Raw genomic sequence first — 18,563 nt, 5'->3', positions numbered from 1 at the left:
GCCTTAAAAAGATGCAAAACATGGTCCAACATGTTTATGTATTCTGTTCAAATCACACTTTAACAGCTGGTTTATTTATCAAAGCAGCTGAAATCTGTCCAGAAACAAAAATAAACCAAGTTTGTTTTAATTTTCTGAAGAAAACTGTTGGTAGCACAACTAACCATCAGTGTTGCAAGACGTAATGAAATTATCGTATTTGTACGATATGTGATATTGCACGTCTTTCTCATCTCATGTTACAGTGGAGCCAAAAAGTATTAAATCAGCCACTGATTGTGCAAGTTCTCCGACTTAGAATGATGAGAGAGGTCTGAGGTCTGTAATTTTCACTTCAACTATGAGAGACAAAATGAAAAAAAAAAAAAATCCAGGAAAACACATTGTAGGATTTTTAAAGAATTTATTTGTAAATTATGGTGAAAAATAAGTATTTGGTCAATAACAAACGTTCAACTCAATACTTTGTAAGATAACCTTTGTTGGCAATGACAGAGGTCCAAAGTTTTCTCCAGGTTTGCACACTTTAGCTGGTATTTTGGCCCATTCCTCCATGCAGATCTCCTCTAGAGCAGCGATGTTTCGGGGCTGTTGCTGGGCAACACGGACTTTCAACTCCCTCCACAAATTTTCTATTGGGTTGAGGTCTGGAGACTGGCTAGGCCACTCAAGTCTCTCACTGATGGAAGGAAGTTTTGGCTTAAAATCTCACGATACATGGCCCCGTTCATTCTTCCCTCAACACGGATCAATTTTTACTGTCCCCTTTGCAGAAAAACAGCCCAAAATGATGTTTCCTCCGCCACGCTTCACAGTAGGTATGGTGTTCTTGGGATGCAACTCTGCATTCTTCTTCGGTCTTCTACCAAAAAGTTATATTTTTGTTTCATCAGATCACATGATATTCTCCCAATCCTCTTCTGGACCATCCATATGCTCTCTAGCAAACTTCAGACGGGCATGGACATGTACTGGCTTAAGCAGGGGTACACGTCTGGCACTGCAGGATTAGAGTCCCTCTCGGTGTAGTGTGTTACTTATGGTAGCCTTTGTTACTTTGGTCCCAGCTCTCTGCAGGTCATTCATCAGGTGTAGTTCTGGGATTTTTGCTCACGATTCTCATGATCATTTTGACCCCACGGTATGAGATCTTGTGTGGAGCCCCAGATCGAGGGAGATTATCAGTGGTCTTGTATGTCTTCTATATTCTTACAATTGCTCCCACAGTTGATTTTTTTTTCACACCAAGCTTCTTGCCTATTGTAGATTCACACTTCCTAGCATGGTGCAGGTCTACAATTTGTTTCCTGGTGTCCTTCGACAGCTCTTTTGGTCTTGGACATGGTTGGGTTTGGAGTGTGACTGTTTGAGGCTGTGGACGGGTGTCTTTTATACAGAAAACGGGGTTCAAATAGGTACAGGTAACAAGTGGATAGAAGAGCTTCTTAAAGAAGTTACAAGTCTGTGAGAGCCAGAAATCTTGCTGGTGTGTGGGTGACCAAATACTTATTTTCCACCATAATTTACAAATACATTCTTTAAAAATCCTACAATGTGATTTCCTGGATTTTAAAGTTAAAGTGTACCTATGATGAAAATTACAGACCTCTCTCATTATTCTAAGAAGGAGAACTTGCACAATCAGTGGCTGACTAAATACTTTTTGGCCCCACTGTATGTCTTCTCGGCCAATCATCATGGAGAATGACTCTCTCTCACGAGCACAAGTTAACGTTCCTGCCGTGACGCTTAAATCGGTTGAGGTTGATAATTTAGCAACACAGTAATTTGCAGGTCCTCTCAAAGATAAATAGCTGTATTCTGTACGTTTGATTTGTGTACGATGAAATCTTCCAAATACGATCAATTTGAGCTTATGATGCGATAATTGGACATTTCCAATCTGGCAACACTGGTCTCCGCCATGATGCTACATGTGTTGTTGGTTTTCCAGTATATTACACTAAAGCGATGAATTGTTTTAGTGTGTTGCTATGCAGTTGCTAGGGTTATGTGGATGGTTGCTTACTGGACATTTAAAGAACCAACATGCGTCTACATCCATCAAGAGAACCAAAGAATAGCAGCATTTAAATCTACAAATTTACATTGACATAGCACAGTTAGCTTTCATGTCTTCAAAATCAGATAATCAATAGAGGCATGACACTAATGTCTCGAGTTTCTACATTGCAGCAGCAGGACAGATGTCTTTTGGCCTAATGAGCTTTTCATCTTGGTCTACATGATCGGTATCACTCAGACTCAATCTAAACTATTGGACTTTAAAGGAAAAAGAATGCTTGCTTGCTGGAAACCCTGTATGAGCAAAAACAAATTAATCTAAAACATTTTTCAGATATTTTTGCTTGAACTACTGACACCATGTGGTTGCAGTAGGACTGACAATTGGGGGCTACATAAAATATCAAAAATATTTGGCATTAGAACGAATGAATTGCCGCAATCTACTTTTCTATCATTGTCTAACATAAGAAAAAAAAAAAAAAACACTTGAATTAAGGCACTTAACCTGAACTTTAGCTTATAACACAAAGTCGGTATATAGACTGAGATCAAAACGGACAGTTTCCACTGATTTCCTTTAGATCTGCTTCTGAAGTCTTGCACATTATCTGTGAGTGAATTGTAAAGATAACAATGAGATATGGGAAGTTACATGCTTGACTATCAGAACCTGTGAATAATTCACTGGATTTTTTGAGGTCTGGAAGAATGTGGAATCAACTTCAGTATGCTATTTATAGTTAATCATGAAAAATTGATTCATGGTGTGCCGTCTAAAAGGTTACAGATTTTCCCAAGAATTTTTTGGGAGACAACCATCTGACATTTCCAGCAGCAAAAAAAAAAGAAAGTACAAGCTACTTATAGCAGATATATATTGTTGCAATACACTTTCATGGCTTGGTTGAGTTCTTAATTAATGACATAAATGCTAAATGCAATCGTCTGGAGATCTTTTACATGCCAGTAGTTCCAGTGAGGAGTAACTGATAATCAGTTTGTGCTGTGCAGTGCTGGTACGAAGGAAAAATTGGACGTGTTGAAGTTCATATGCTGAATTCCATCCCTCAACACCTCATAGGCATTATTAAAACAGGAGAGAAAGCATAAATGTACATTTTAAAAATACTATTTTAACTATACTACTGAAAATAAAAGTAGCAAAATATATATGAAAAATATCACAATCATGTATAATATAATATAATATAATATAATATAATATAATATAATATAATATAATATAATATAATATAATATAATATAATATAATATAATATAATATAATATAGCATTGGGTTGGATTTATTATTGTGTCTGGTAACTTTAACTCCCTGTCATCCTGTCAGTTCAGTGTCAGAGTTTGTTATGCTAGCCTTTCCATGAAACCCATAACAATCACCCCTCAAACCTTTCTCTGGCGTCTACACAAATAAAATTCCAGACGTTCTAGAGCATTCTGCAGGGCTCAAACTAGCCAGAGGCAACTGTGTGAAACCTGGCCCCTGCAATGGGACGGCAAGCCAGAAACTTTAGAACTGGAGTTCAAAATATTAGGAGCTAAGAGTAACACATTTGCATCTGGTGTGTGTATCATGCATTTCAGCATAATAAATCTAATATTTTGATTTTGTTATTTAAGTATTCCTAGTCCCTCAAAATTGCATGTATGTTTTGACAATATCTGAAAAATCTGAAAAATAATTGAGCTTAGAATAAAGGCTACTGTGATTAATTTAATCAATATTAATAATTGTGATTACAATGTCTATGAAAGTATTTTTTGTCCTAATTGTGCAGTTCTACATTGAATTTAAATGAGCCGAGCAAGCAGAGATGCTGACTCACTAATTTCCACAGCGACAATTTACTACCACAGGATGGCAGCCAAGTGCAGATTAAACTTGGAAAATTATCAAAACATCCTGTGGTAATCTGCTTAGTGGATAAATATGATTATTACTAGAAACATGGTCATGTGTGCAACAAAAAGGAAAAGTCTGGTAGAGCAAGGAAGGCACTAGCAACACCAAAGTCATGGAAAGATGAAATGCCATCCTTTAATAGACTCAAAGTCTGAAAAAATGTGAGTCAAATATGCACAAACGTTAAATCCCTTAAGTTTAAAGTTTCCTGAAACAGTCTGAAAACACTCAAGGTCTACGTATGAAAGAATGGACATGGTTCACCCAGAATTTAAGCATCCTGCTTTCCACATTAAAATAAAGATGTCAATTATTCAGAAGAAATTCTCCATTTATATAAGAGATTTATGGCACAAAGGAGGAATGTAATAATCTGCTTAATAGTGTCAGAATCGTCCCTACGTGTACATGATGCAGATCAGAGGAACAATATGAGATAAGAGCACTGCAGTCTTCCGACCACACCCTTGCCTAATATTGTGTGAGTGTGTATGGTGTGTTACGCACTCACACACAGAATAACTGCTGCATCAAACCTATTGCAGAATGGCAGGGTCACATAGGAAACTGACTTACTGCAGATTACCAGATATAAGTATCCACACAAGCAGCTTTTAAATGAACAAAAAACATGCCTCTGAATGCTTTTCTGAAATAAACGTTCTACTTGAATATACAACCTGCAAGTACAGGACATCCAGAATGCCAGGGTGTTTTTCCCCGCTTCCAAGCCAATAGTTTACAATATCCTGAAAAGGTTTGGTACTTCGAATGACTCACACACGGAAAAAGCTATTTTTAAGCAAACAGAAGACACCAGAAGTCTTTTATCCGGAACTTCAACGGCACATCAGACACCTGCCAAGCAAGTAATACTCCTTGTGCATAGTGGACTATAGGCTTGTGTGTATGATACAAAACCCTCTGTTTGTCTACGCTAACACATTTAAGCCCACATGCAAATACAGTTAGCGAAGCCTCTGCCACTTTTTATCCATCTGTAAATATTTTTCAGTGACTGACCATATGGTTAAATGTAAAATCTAGATATAGAAGTTTAGATGTGAAAGCAACCGGGGGCATTATAGACACACTTAAAAGGCTTGCTAGAGAATGTGTCATGTGGTGAAGTTTAAATCATTCTGTGATTTCTGAGTGATTTAAAAAGGTATCAAGGTACATTGTACCACTTTGCATTAAAGAGCATCTTCTTCATAGACTACAATTCAAAAAGTCGCCATGTACTCTGACTAAGGTGTGTTAACATTTATCATTGTTCGGTGAATTTTCACTTGCAAAGTTTAGCAATTGGGAATTTTGCATTGATTTTGCAAAGGGTTGCTGCGTTTACAATCAGAAAGATGCTTTGAAAGTGACTTCTGTGTAAACTTGATAGTATATTATATTATATTATAGTTGCAAATTATATTATAGTTGCGAGGTGACACCTAGTTGAGTTGTGGTAGTGGTGCGTTGAAACCAAATGTGCCGCACAAGCCCTGAAAAGTAAATCCAAAACATCTCGATCGCCCCCTGGTGGCTGGTCGTAGGATTGGTCATAAACCCCGCCTCCCCATGTTATACTAAACAATTAAATTTACACTTTAAATATTGTTTTTCCAAATGCTTCTGTCATTTACTGTAGTTTTATCAGGCTGATGTAATTTCAAATGTTTGTTTTTAAAATAAGTTTGTTTTTAGCTAGTTATTTGATGTGGTGGTGGTGACGTCATGATTGACAGCTGTGATTGACAGGTTCTCTGAGCGAAGTAGTCACTGAAGCACCAACAGACTTTTTATCGGGATCTACGGAGGACTGAGGAAATTAGCTTTAAATTTAATATCTAAATTTCTAGAATTAATTTTAAAAAACGTGCAGGAGCATGTGCTTGCGATTGATTCCGCGAGAGGGCGGGGCCTTGATTTTTAATGGCTTTACTTCCTGCTCACTACTGCGCATGTCTGGTCCTGAAATCGCTACTGCGCAGACTCAAGTTTCAAGATGTCAGCGCCATATCGGGATACTAGCGGCTTCAGTTCTGAGCAATGGAAGAGAGCGAAGGGGCTTTTTTTTACAGTCTATGGTTGAAACACATGGTTATGGTGGTAAGGAGTGTGACATTCCCGAAACATGCATAAAGAGGTTATCACAACATACTAGTGCATTGCGCTTTTCAGAGGGAGGGGCTTCATAGAGACAGGAACTTTACAGAGCATTACTGAAAGACTGGGAAAAGAGGTGCTGCAATACGGTAAAATATGTGGAAGATGTTTTTGAACAGTCAAGCATGAAAACCTAGCAGACCTCCCCAAAAAGTATCAAGACGAAATCAAGACTCTAATTAAAACTAATTAAACCCACACAGTTTCAAGTTTCTTGGCTAAAAATGTCAAAACCATACCTGCAATACGGATGACTGCTCTCTCTGCGGGGTCCAGGACATCTCCGGAGGCAGATTTGGAGCGTTTGACGCGCTGGTGTTTAGGGAGGTTCCATGGTAAGGTGTCTCCGGGAAAAGGTGAGGAGCACAGGTCACTCGCACTCTCCTCCGAAGCAGACCGCTCCAGTATCCGCCGGCGACCCCCTGACATGACCTGGGAACGGTGAGATGGTAAACGTGAGTGTTAGAGGTGATTCAACAATAGTACACAATGCAACAGAGAGCTGGCACTCCTCAGTTTCAGTTCTACATTTTGGTGTACGTTTTTGGACAGCTGCTGGCTGGTTTAGGGTTACTGGAAGACACTACAAAGCATATCATCAGCATGTTTAATATTTTTTAATAATATCTCTTATGGTGTATAAGAGACTACACCATAACTGTGCAATAAATAAATACGTTTGTATATTGTTATTTAAAGTATGAAACAGCATTTCAACCTGTGAAAGTACCCGTGTTAATTAAACAAGAAATCAGGAAGTTTCTTCTCGGTTGCCTGAAGAGGGCGGAAAACCTTGTCGGAGACTGATTTGAGGGTAATTGATTACTCACGAGTTACTAAGGCAACATGAAGGTGTTGTTAAGAGCATGTTTCAGTGGCCCCTGAGGAAGAAAATGAATGTCATTATTGTTACTAGTGTCTGAATAGACTTCAGACAGGAGTAAAATGCAGGGCGGTGATTTAGAGAGGTTACAAAGTCAGCTGGCACAACTTCTGTGACCTTTGTTGTCCGAATGTGAAAAGACTGGACCTAATTTTTTTCTTTTGCTAAATATTTCCGGCACTCTTCTTCATACAAAAGCAGAGATTAATAAGACCCTTACAATAACAGTATCATGTTAGAGTGCTTGTATTAGATGGTAATTCATGTTGCTTTAATATAAACTACTAGTCAAAAGTTTGGACATACATTTTATTGAATTTATGTTCTACATGATCTTTAAAACATTTGCTTAAATAATTAAAATTATTGTTTTCTGCCTATGCATGAATTTATTTACAAAACTGTAAAGTTGTTTGTTTTTTCATAAATAATTTCATTACTACAAAGGTTTATGAGATTATTTTTTAAAGTAGGACATTTTCATTCAGTAATGACTGCATTGCAGTTAACAAACACGTTACAAAAGATTAATATTTCAAATGCTGTTCTTTTGACCCTTTTCACAAAAACATTTAATAAAAACTTATACTGACCCCCCAGATTTTAAATGTAGGCCTATAAATAAATTAAACACCCACAAAAACCATTTGTTATATAGTTTGGACAACTATTAGTTTACAAAATAATGAGTTTGTGTCGTGTCCACCACACGTTTGGTAGTGTTTACCACTGACTGAACTATATATTTAGCCTTACATTAACACGAACACTGTAATGTTCGACCTTGGACTACAACAAACGCACTAGGCTAAGTAACGACTTTAACACCATCTTATACTGACAGAAAACCTTGTCGTTTACGTTTCACGTGCCCTGTAAATGTAACCGTTGTTATAAAAAAAAAATGTCAGCGCGTTGCAGAGGCGCATTTCATCGCGCGCAGAAATATTCTCGTCATCATTGCTCAGCAGATTCAACGATGCGGCAAACACACCGAGCATCCTTTAAACAACTGCTTTATAACGGTACCCCGTCTCTTTACATTCAGCTGTTCGCCCTCCCCTCTGATCTGTCAAAACGGCAATGTCAGTGTCTCTCCACCCCGCATGTAACGCTCCAGTTTAAACGATGCCAAACTTACAGCGTCCCGCCGGAGAATAACGCATATTCAGTGAAGCAGCGCCTGACTGCAAGATGCTGCGATAAGGAGAAATGTACCTGCAGAGTGGAACTTACCGGGGATGAATCCAGCACGAACGCGCCCTAGTTATGAATGTCAAGTGATATTTTACCGCTGGATGCTCTGGTGTTGTTTTGTGGAGATGACGATGCAAAATGCTGTGGATGATCACTGCTCGAGAGGGGAAAGGTGATCTATGATCTGATCTAACTCCGTGTTCCCCCTGTAGTGCTTCAGTTCCACACAATGGTGGAATGTCACTGGGTGTTTTGCACAATGCAACGATGGATTTGATCTATTTATGAGGGGGAGAGTTTATTGCCTCCCCATGAACAAATGCTCCTCTCTGTTTGATAAACTATACACACAGTTGTGTGACCCAAAGTAATGCCCCCTAACTACCCCCTCAAAAGTGACTGAAACATTTGAAGAAAAAAATTGTAATAGGAATTTGTTACTAGATATGCTTCAATACTGACTTATTGATAAAATGAGTTACAAAAGAAACATGATGCATAACTAAGAGGTAAATCAGCACACTAGCAATGACACAGTCATGGGTTTGATTCCTATAGAAAATACAATTAAAAAAGTAGGCTAATTGAGTGTTGCCTTATATTATACAGTATATATATATATATATATATATATATATATATATACATATATACATACATACATATGCATCCCACAAATCTCCATCAACTGCAAGATGCTATCAATATGGGCCAACATTTCAAAAGGATTATTAGGAACACCATACTAATACTGTGTTTGACCCCCTTTCGCCTTCGAACTGCCTTAATTCTACGTGGCATTGATTCAACAAGGTGCTGAAAGCATTCTTTAGAAATGTTGGCCCATATTGATAGGATAGCATCTTGCAGTTGATGGAGATTTGTGGGATGCACATCCAGGCACGAAGCTCCCGTTCCACCACATCCCAAAGATGCTCTATTGGGTTTAGATCTGGTGACTGTGGGCCATTTTAGTACAGTGAACTCAATGTCATGTTCAATTTACCAATTTGAAATAATTCGAGATTTGTGACATGGTGCATTATCCTGCTGGAAGTAGCCACCAGAGGATGTGTACATGGTGGCCAATTTCAAACTCCGGTGACAGCTAATGTTTGGCATGTAGACGTAAGAGTGAATTCTCTGTTTGCGCTGTTCCGGATTAGTGGGTGTGGCTTGCGGAGCTGTGCATTGTGGGACATGTAGTCTTTTCATATATAGGCGCCCCTTGGTTATTTTCTCGGCCTTTTCTCAGTCAAGAGGGGATCAAATAAAACAATTTTTTTACATTTCGACTATATATGATCCACTTTCAATAAAGATTAATGTTGTAATGGGTGAAATGCTCCTTTAAAGTCAGAATTGCGTGATATAAAGTTGCAATTGCGTGCTATGAACATTTAATACATAAACTCGCAATTCTGACTTCATAACACACAATTGCGAGTTTATATCTCAGTTCTGAGAAAAGAAATCATGGGCTTTATGCACAGCTGCGCTACTTCCTGAACTTAAGCCAGCTCCTTGTTTCCTGTCTGCCATTATTGGCCAAATTGATTAATTGATTAATCCGCCGATCGTAGAGTCCAATGCAAAACTGAGAATTTATATTGAATTTTATACTCCATGGTTATACTAAAGAAACGTTAGTCACAAAATCAGATAAAACAGACACCCCTCGTTATGTTTATGCTTCTTTTTAAAATTATATTAAATAAATGTAACTATATATAAAATTAGATCTAAACGTATGTACGTTTCGTTTCAAAATGACTGACTATATCATGCAATTCTGACTTTATAATTCGCAACTACGAGTTTATATTTCGCAATTTGGAGGGGGAAAAAAAGTCAGAATTGCATGACATAAACTCGCAATTGTGAGATAAAAAGTCGCAAACATCATAATGTTTTACTCTGTGGCACAAACAAGCTTCCATACCTTGCAGACTACAACAGCAAAAGAACCCAAACCCACAAGGACACTGACCAAGCAAATAAATAGTGAAAATTTTGTGACAAAATTAATTTTAAAATTCAAAATTATGTAAGGAAAGCACTCTCTTGCTCCCGCTCTCTTTCACTCAAACCAGTTTGGAAAAAAAAAACTTGACAAATGTCTCGAAATATATAATCTGAACATATAAAGGTATGATAACCATAGTAAGCAGAATAATTCACTCCGCACAGTTGAATTATATTGAAGAACAATGAACATCAAGGTGTAATGTCCTCTCTGCGACAACCACCTCAGGTGTGCATTATTTTTTTTTATAATAATTCAGCGATGAGTCATCAATTAAGTCCTTCCGTAACTTACAATAAGCAATACATGTTACAATATTTATTGATCTTTGTTAATTTTTGTTTATTTTAGTTAATTTTAGTTTTGTTTATTTTAATTTTTAATGACACGTGTTAGTTTCATTATCAATATAATCAAATATCTCATTGGAATCTATAGGTCCTTAAATGTTTATGCCACATTACATTAAAAGACCAATTATTTGTGGATCAAACTACATGTATTTGTATGAAATCCTGAATCATTCTTTCATATACATATGCACCAGCATTAAAAGCATTGGTTTTACAGTTTCTAGCTGTCTCATCGCATTTTGCAAGCAAATAACAGAGCTCAGGCTTGACAACATCTTATATAACAGAAGCTTTTATACCACTCAATGGCTTGTAAGAAAAAAAAAGCTGTTGCCATTAGCATGGGCCAGTTGAGGGAGGGGCTACTATTGAACACAGTGCCAGCTTTAGACTATTGAGCACAATGAACACTAAAATTAACCCTCTAGTTCACTTCATTAGGGGTACAAATGAGTATATTTTACAATGTTTGAAGCTGTTGGGTGAGACAAAATACAGAATAAGCTACTAAACATTTCATGAATTTCAGTTGCAGATGCTTTCTTCAAAACTAACAAGACTAACTTCAATGCTTTAACATGACTCGTCTTGAATGCACTTTACTCACTCTCAAAGGTGTATTTGACACTCTTTCTTTCAGACGAATATAACCAGAGTTATGTTAAAAAATGTACTGACTCTTCCAAGCTTTATAATGGCAGTGATCGGCTGTATATTTTAAAAGTCCATCAAAGTGCATCCATCCATGATAAAAGTGTTCCACGTTGCCCCGGGGGTTAATAAAGGCCTTCTGAAGCGAAGCGATGCGTTTGTGTACGAAATTTTTTATGAAATACCAGCCCATTCTCACTCCCAAGGCGTCACCTAACTGACGCCTTGGGAAGCATTTGGACATGCTTCAATATCTGACGCTTTAGGCGCCCTTTAGCGTCAGTTAGATGACGCCCTAGGATCGCGTGTACCCTACCCCCACCCCACACCTAAACCTAACCGCGTCCTCTAACAGACGCTTTCCTTTAGCGTCAGTTAGATGACGCCGTAGGATCGCGTCATGTAAGTGACGCTAAAGGGCGCCTAAAACGTCAAATATTGAAGCATGGTCAAAGGTGACGCCTTGGGGTGAGAATGCGTTGGAAATACGTCCGTAACTTAAGCATCAAATTACGGCGAAAGAGTAACACTCTTACAAACTTGCACGGTTTTCGATTTTCATCGCATGTGATCTTTGGAACACAAATGAAGATATTTTTGATGAAATCTGAGATATTTCTATCCCGATCCATAGTTGCGTAACTACCACTTTAACGCAGTGGTGGAATGTAACGAAGTACAAATACTTTGTTACTTTACTTAAGTACATTTTTCACATATCTTTACTTTACTTAAGTAGAATAAATAGTGCATACTTTTTACTTTTACTTCGTTACATTTTGCAGCAATTATTATATTTTATACTCCACTACTTTTCTACAACTCCTGTTACAGTTTCATTACATTTTCTGATCAGTTTTTCCCCTACCAAAACGTAATCTGACCGTCCGTTCGTTGCACGTTTGTCTCATCAGTGACGTTTGGTTGCCATAGATACATCAACTAAATGCGTCTCGCACGCAGTGGGGTTAATTTATACGCGAAAATTTGTTTTTACGTGCATAGGAAACACACGTTTGGTTAGGATTATGGCAAGCCAAGAGGTTCAGAATTACACCATAAATAAATCGCGTTTACTGCCAAACATAGTTATTAATATATAGTAACCCAGACAGCAAACTGACGTCTCTCATGACATTGAAACAACGTTGATTTTGCTCATCGAATTAACGTTGAACCAACGTCAGACGCGGCATTCTTCAAAGCTAAATGAAAATCAAAAATTGGTTTGCTTTCATAACGTTGAAACAACGCGTTGATTTCAAGTTGATTTTCCGTTAGTTTTGAAAGAATGACGCGTCTGACGTTGGTTCGACGTTAATTCGATGAGCAAAACAATGTCAGATCAACGTTGTTTCGATGTCATATTTCCACGTTGATTCAATGTCAGTTTGCTATCTGGGAAGGATAAGCATGGTTTATTGCCTAATTGCAAGCTTGTTTCAGAAATGGTGACAACAATTTTTTCCATCATTATTGAACGTCATTATAGGAGTATTAGGTTGAATGAGTTAGAATTAAATAGTTTATTAATCATTAGAAAATAGTCATTAAGAGAATCAATTGTTATGCAAGTACTTTTACTTTTAATACTTAAAGTACATTTAAAATCAGGTACTTTTTACTTAAGTATGGTTGTCATTGTGTGTGTTACTTCTATTTTTACTAAAGTAAAAATTTATCTGGTTATTTGTACTTTTACTTAAGTACTGAGATTCAGTACTTCCTCCACCACTGCTTTAACGTTTCAAAATTTTCATAAAGAGATCATAAAACTAATCCATATGAATTGAGAGGTTTGGTCCAAAGTTTCTGAGGAGACACGATTGCTTTATATGATGAACAGAATGAATTTAGGCTTTTATTCACATATACATTCATCAACTCACCCATTACTTGTGGTAAACGGAAGCTCAAGCATGTTTGCTTGACACATGAGAAACAATGAGGTTCATTCTCGTGTGTTTTGATGATGTTGAAATGATGTTGAAAATGTCACTAGAATGTAAGCCTAAAGGAATTTTCCTTTTGTCTTTCTATATGACTTAAGCCTGATCTCACCTGGTCAGTAGATGCTGGAATCACGGTTCCAGGTGCGATGGTGACTTTCAGGTGCCGTTTGTTTCTTTTCCTCACTGTTGTTGAGGGCTTCTCTCCTTTCCCTTCCTCATCCTTTCTTTCCTTCTTTTCTTCCTCTTCCTCTATCTTTTTCACATGTCTTTCCTTCTCCTTCTTCTTCTGTTTCTCTTGAGACAGAGGGGTTGCCAGTTTGATCACTCCGACGATCCCCTCATTTAGCAAAGCCGCAGAGACACTCTTGTCTTTCGGCTTCTTCTTCCTCTGAAAAAACAGTGAAATCAGCGTATTCATTCTGTAATAAAACCTGCAACAAGAACCACCTTTCAAACTCATGCAGGTAAAAGGGACTTCAGATGGATCCAATCGGTCATATAAGATAATTCGGAAAAGGCAACAAAGGGGTTATCAGTGAGTTTAGAGACTGTTTCGGCTATTTCTGACGCCCACTGCCTGGATCACACAAAGGAGTTCTTATTCAACAGGCTGTGAGTGTGATTGAATCTGTCAGGTACACAATTAAAAGGACATTTCTGTCAGTCACATCACTTTTTACACAGAAAGCAGCTACAAGAACCTGAATCAAGGCTTTTTAATTACCCATTGTCCATTACCAAATGAAATTTTAGTGTTTAAAATATCTTGCAGTGATTTAACATACCTCACATGACTAAGAAAAGCTACAAAGACTATTTACAGCACTTACATACTGTATTGTTGCCCTATTGTTGGTTTGATTGATTCTATTGTTCTTGTTATTTGTACACCACTTTGGTAAAGGCAGCTGCTAAATAAATGATTAAATGTAAATATCTAGACACAACTAGATTGTAATGCTGCCATCGGGGAGAAGACTGAGAATGCCCAGCTGTAGACTAAACCGGTTTAAGAATTCATTTATTCCTTCAGCTGTTAAGTTAATAAATAATACCAAGCAGAAATAATAATTACTTTAAGTATAGTAGAGTTGCATGATGCCTCACGTTTTAGTGTAGAGAATGATGTCATGCCAATCATTTTACAGTGCAGAATGAGGGGATGCCAAACACTCTTTCATTGTTCAGTGGCAAGTTCTCTTCAATGTACACAGTATTTGTGAGGCTAACTACTTGTTTTTAAATGTGTATTTCTTTGTTTTTTATGAATTGTGTTTGTTTTAACTGTCTGGTGCAGTGGGTGTAATTGTGAGCCCAAGACAAATTTCCCATTGGGACAATAAAAGTATACCAATACCAATACCAATACCAACTAAATAGAGCATTAAATTAGCACAGTTAAAGACTAAAGGAGGATAATGATCGTCTTGCTATCATAGACAATTGCAAATGCAAGAACCAAGGTGGTGGTTATATTATGAGGCACGTGAGGTGAAGCAAACAAAAAGTATTTAGAAACTTAATTCATAATTAAAAACATATGAACGTCGTCATATTAGATAAAACGGATCAAAATCATTTGCACACAAATGATGCAAGTTTTCTTATAACTCTACTTTTCTGAGCCGTTTTGCTTTATTTTTAACCAATAACATTAACGTAATATATAAGCCACTTAGTGCGTTTGTTTATTCAAATTTAATTCATACAATATTTCAAGTGTTTAATTCCTTTTTGGTGCCACTGCCATTTCCGAATCATTGTATTGGAAATATTGGAAAATAATTTGAAAGTTAAAACATTTCTGCAATAATAATTAAAAAAAAACTTCAATCCATCCAGGATATTGCGGTATACAGAATAAATTATTATGGCCTTAATCATTTTGACCATCTGCTCTGTAATTTGCGCAAATAAATCTAATTCATAAACTTGCCTTTTCTCTCAGGCTGAGAGATAATGACATTTGGATCTCTTTTTCTCTCTGTCCACTTGGAGAACAGGGGAGGAAACAGCCTTTTGTTGTTCTATAACAGTGGGCAGAGACAAAGTGTCTCCATTCATGCAGACAGAGCTATCACAGACAATCTCTGACCGGCAGTCTATCAAACCAGCATGAACGCAACAAACCTGCACTGAACACTGACCCAAAGACTCAATAATCTATGCCATAAACAGTTACCATGATTTTGCCAAGTAAGACATGGTCTTGGATCAACATTCCTTTTACCCAACCCCTACCCCTAAACCTTCCCTAGGGATGGGGTAATGAAAGGTGAATAGCACTGATGTTACTTCACCCTGGTTCTTAGCCTAAACTTGACACACCGTAAACTTGTCCCTCAAATCTTGGTTGATTAGAACCAACCAGGATCAACAAAGATGTTAATCCAGGAACATGTGGTACTTGATGAAATCACATTCACCGCCATAAGCATCACCATAAGTACAATTTTTTTGTAAACCATAAGGAAGAATGCTTAGCTGTTTTTACTGTGTGCATCCATATATCAAGTTAACTGTAAACTAAGATATTTTGCTTGCATATCAAATCATTTACCAGCATATTTAACCACAAACAATTCTAGTATGCGGTATTTTGCCACATCATAATTTTTGAAAAGTTGCAGAAAATGGCATTTAAAATGTCATCAAATGGCTTGTTTTACAATACTGGCCTCTAGAGGCTGCTGGATAAAAAGTATGATCACTAGAGATGTTTGGGATGATGTACATGGCTTATAGCCTGTGGTGGGGCTGAAAACGGCACATCCAGTGCAAGTAGGCTTTGACTCTAAAGTAAACCAATTTTCTCCCTAATAAGTCTCTTGAAAACGAATGCACTTAAAGGGATAGTTAACAGTTGTGTCATTAATTACTCACCCTCATGTCGCTCCAAACCCATAAGACTTTTGTTCATCTTTGGAACACAAATGAAGATCTTTAAGTGAAATCTGTGAGCTTCCTGTCACTTTTATGTTTCAAAAGGTTCACAGATATTGTAAAACTAATCCAAATCTTCTGAAAAGACATGATCGATCGCTTTATATGATGAAAAGATTGACTTAAGGCTTTTATTCACATTTAGACATTCATCAATTGACACATCAGTTGTGGTAAATGGAAGCAAGACAGAAGAACCAATGAGGTTCGTTCAAGTGTTACGCAGCATGTTTGAGCTTCACCAAGAACCAATGAGGTTCATTCTAGTGTTACGCAGCATGTTTGAGCTTCACCAAGAACCAATGAGGTTCGTTCTAGTGTTACGCAGCATGTTTGAGCTTCACCAAGAACCAATGAGGTTCATTCTAGTGTTACGCAGCATGTTTGAGCTTCACCAAGAACCAATGAGGTTCATTCTAGTGTTACGCAGCATGTTTGAGCTTCACCAAGAACCAATGAGGTTCGTTCAAGTGTTACGCAGCATGTTTGAGCTTCTCCAAGAACCAATGAGGTTCGTTCTAGTGTTACGCAGCATGTTTGAGCTTCACCAAGAACCAATGAGGTTCATTCTAGTGTTACGCAGCATGTTTGAGCTTCACCAAGAACCAATGAGGTTCGTTCTAGTGTTACGCAGCATGTTTGAGCTTCTCCAAGAACCAATGAGGTTCGTTCTAGTGTTACGCAGCATGTTTGAGCTTCTCCAAGAACCAATGAGGTTCGTTCTAGTGTTACGCAGCATGTTTGAGCTTCTCCAAGAACCAATGAGGTTCGTTCTAGTGTTACGCAGCATGTTTGAGCTTCTCCAAGAACCAATGAGGTTCATTCTAGTGTTACGCAGCATGTTTGAGCTTCACCAAGAACCAATGAGGTTCATTCTAGTGTTACGCAGCATGTTTGAGCTTCACCAAGAACCAATGAGGTTCGTTCAAGTGTTACGCAGCATGTTTGAGCTTCTCCAAGAACCAATGAGGTTCGTTCTAGTGTTACGCAGCATGTTTGAGCTTCACCAAGAACCAATGAGGTTCATTCTAGTGTTACGCAGCATGTTTGAGCTTCACCAAGAACCAATGAGGTTCGTTCTAGTGTTACGCAGCATGTTTGAGCTTCTCCAAGAACCAATGAGGTTCGTTCTAGTGTTACGCAGCATGTTTGAGCTTCTCCAAGAACCAATGAGGTTCGTTCTAGTGTTACGCAGCATGTTTGAGCTTCTCCAAGAACCAATGAGGTTCGTTCTAGTGTTACGCAGCATGTTTGAGCTTCTCCAAGAACCAATGAGGTTCATTCTAGTGTTACGCAGCATGTTTGAGCTTCTCCAAGAACCAATGAGGTTCGTTCTAGTGTTACGCAGCATGTTTGAGCTTCTCCAAGAACCAATGAGGTTTGTTCCAGTGTTACGCAGCATGTTTGAGCTTCACCAAGATCCAATGAGGTTCGTTCTAGTGTTACGCAGCATGTTTGAGCTTCTCCAAGAACCAATGAGGTTCGTTCTAGTGTTACGCAGCATGTTTGAGCTTCACCAAGAACCAATGAGGTTCGTTCTAGTGTTACGCAGCATGTTTGAGCTTCTCCAAGAACCAATGAGGTTTGTTCCAGTGTTACGCAGCATGTTTGAGCTTCACCAAGATCCAATGAGGTTCGTTCTAGTGTTACGCAGAATGTTTGAGCTTCTCCAAGAACCAATGAGGTTTGTTCTAGTGTTACGCAGCATGTTTGAGCTTCTCCAAGAACCAATGAGGTTCGTTCTAGTGTTACGCAGAATGTTTGAGCTTCTCCAAGAACCAATGAGGTTCATTCTAGTGTTACGCAGAATGTTTGAGCTTCTCCAAGAACCAATGAGGTTCGTTCTAGTGTTACGCAGCATGTTTGAGCTTCTCCAAGAACCAATGAGGTTCGTTCTAGTGTTACGCAGCATGTTTGAGCTTCTGGAAGAACCAATGAGGTTCGTTCTAGTGTTACGCAGCATGTTTGAGCTTCTGCAAGAACCAATGAGGTTCGTTCTAGTGTTACGCAGCATGTTTGAGCTTCACCAAAGAACCAATGAGGTTCGTTCTAGTGTTACGCAGCATGTTTGAGCTTCACCAAGAACCAATGAGGTTCGTTCTAGTGTTACGCAGCATGTTTGAGCTTCACCAAAGAACCAATGAGGTTCGTTCTAGTGTTACGCAGCATGTTTGAGCTTCTCCAAGAACCAATGAGGTTCGTTCTAGTGTTACGCAGCATGTTTGAGCTTCACCAAGAACCAATGAGGTTCGTTCTAGTGTTACGCAGCATGTTTGAGCTTCTCCAAGAACCAATGAGGTTCGTTCTAGTGTTACGCAGCATGTTTGAGCTTCACCAAGAACCAATGAGGTTCGTTCTAGTGTTACGCAGCATGTTTGAGCTTCACCAAGAACCAATGAGGTTCGTTCTAGTGTTACGCAGCATGTTTGAGCTTCACCAAGA

General features: G+C 38.2%; 1 protein-coding gene across 1 annotated transcript in view; it reads right to left on the bottom strand.

Annotated features, from left to right (window-relative positions):
* The window catches only part of pleca (plectin a), a 156,447-nt gene that overhangs the window by 135,731 nt on the left and 2,153 nt on the right, over positions 1-18,563 (bottom strand). Inside the window, exons 3-4 of the mRNA XM_089122836.1 lie at positions 13,288-13,566; positions 6,356-6,548 (exon numbers count right to left, since the gene is read on the bottom strand). Of these exons, the coding sequence (XP_088978962.1) occupies positions 6,356-6,548; positions 13,288-13,566 (472 nt within the window). The remainder of the gene's footprint in view (positions 1-6,355; positions 6,549-13,287; positions 13,567-18,563) is intronic.

Source organism: Pimephales promelas, chromosome 18 (genome assembly GCF_988280905.1).
Source record: "Pimephales promelas chromosome 18, fPimPro1.hap1.1, whole genome shotgun sequence".
Taxonomy (NCBI): domain Eukaryota; kingdom Metazoa; phylum Chordata; class Actinopteri; order Cypriniformes; family Leuciscidae; genus Pimephales; species Pimephales promelas.
The sequence above is the reverse complement of the archived record's forward strand: the minus strand, read 5'-3'. Positions and strand labels throughout refer to the sequence as shown.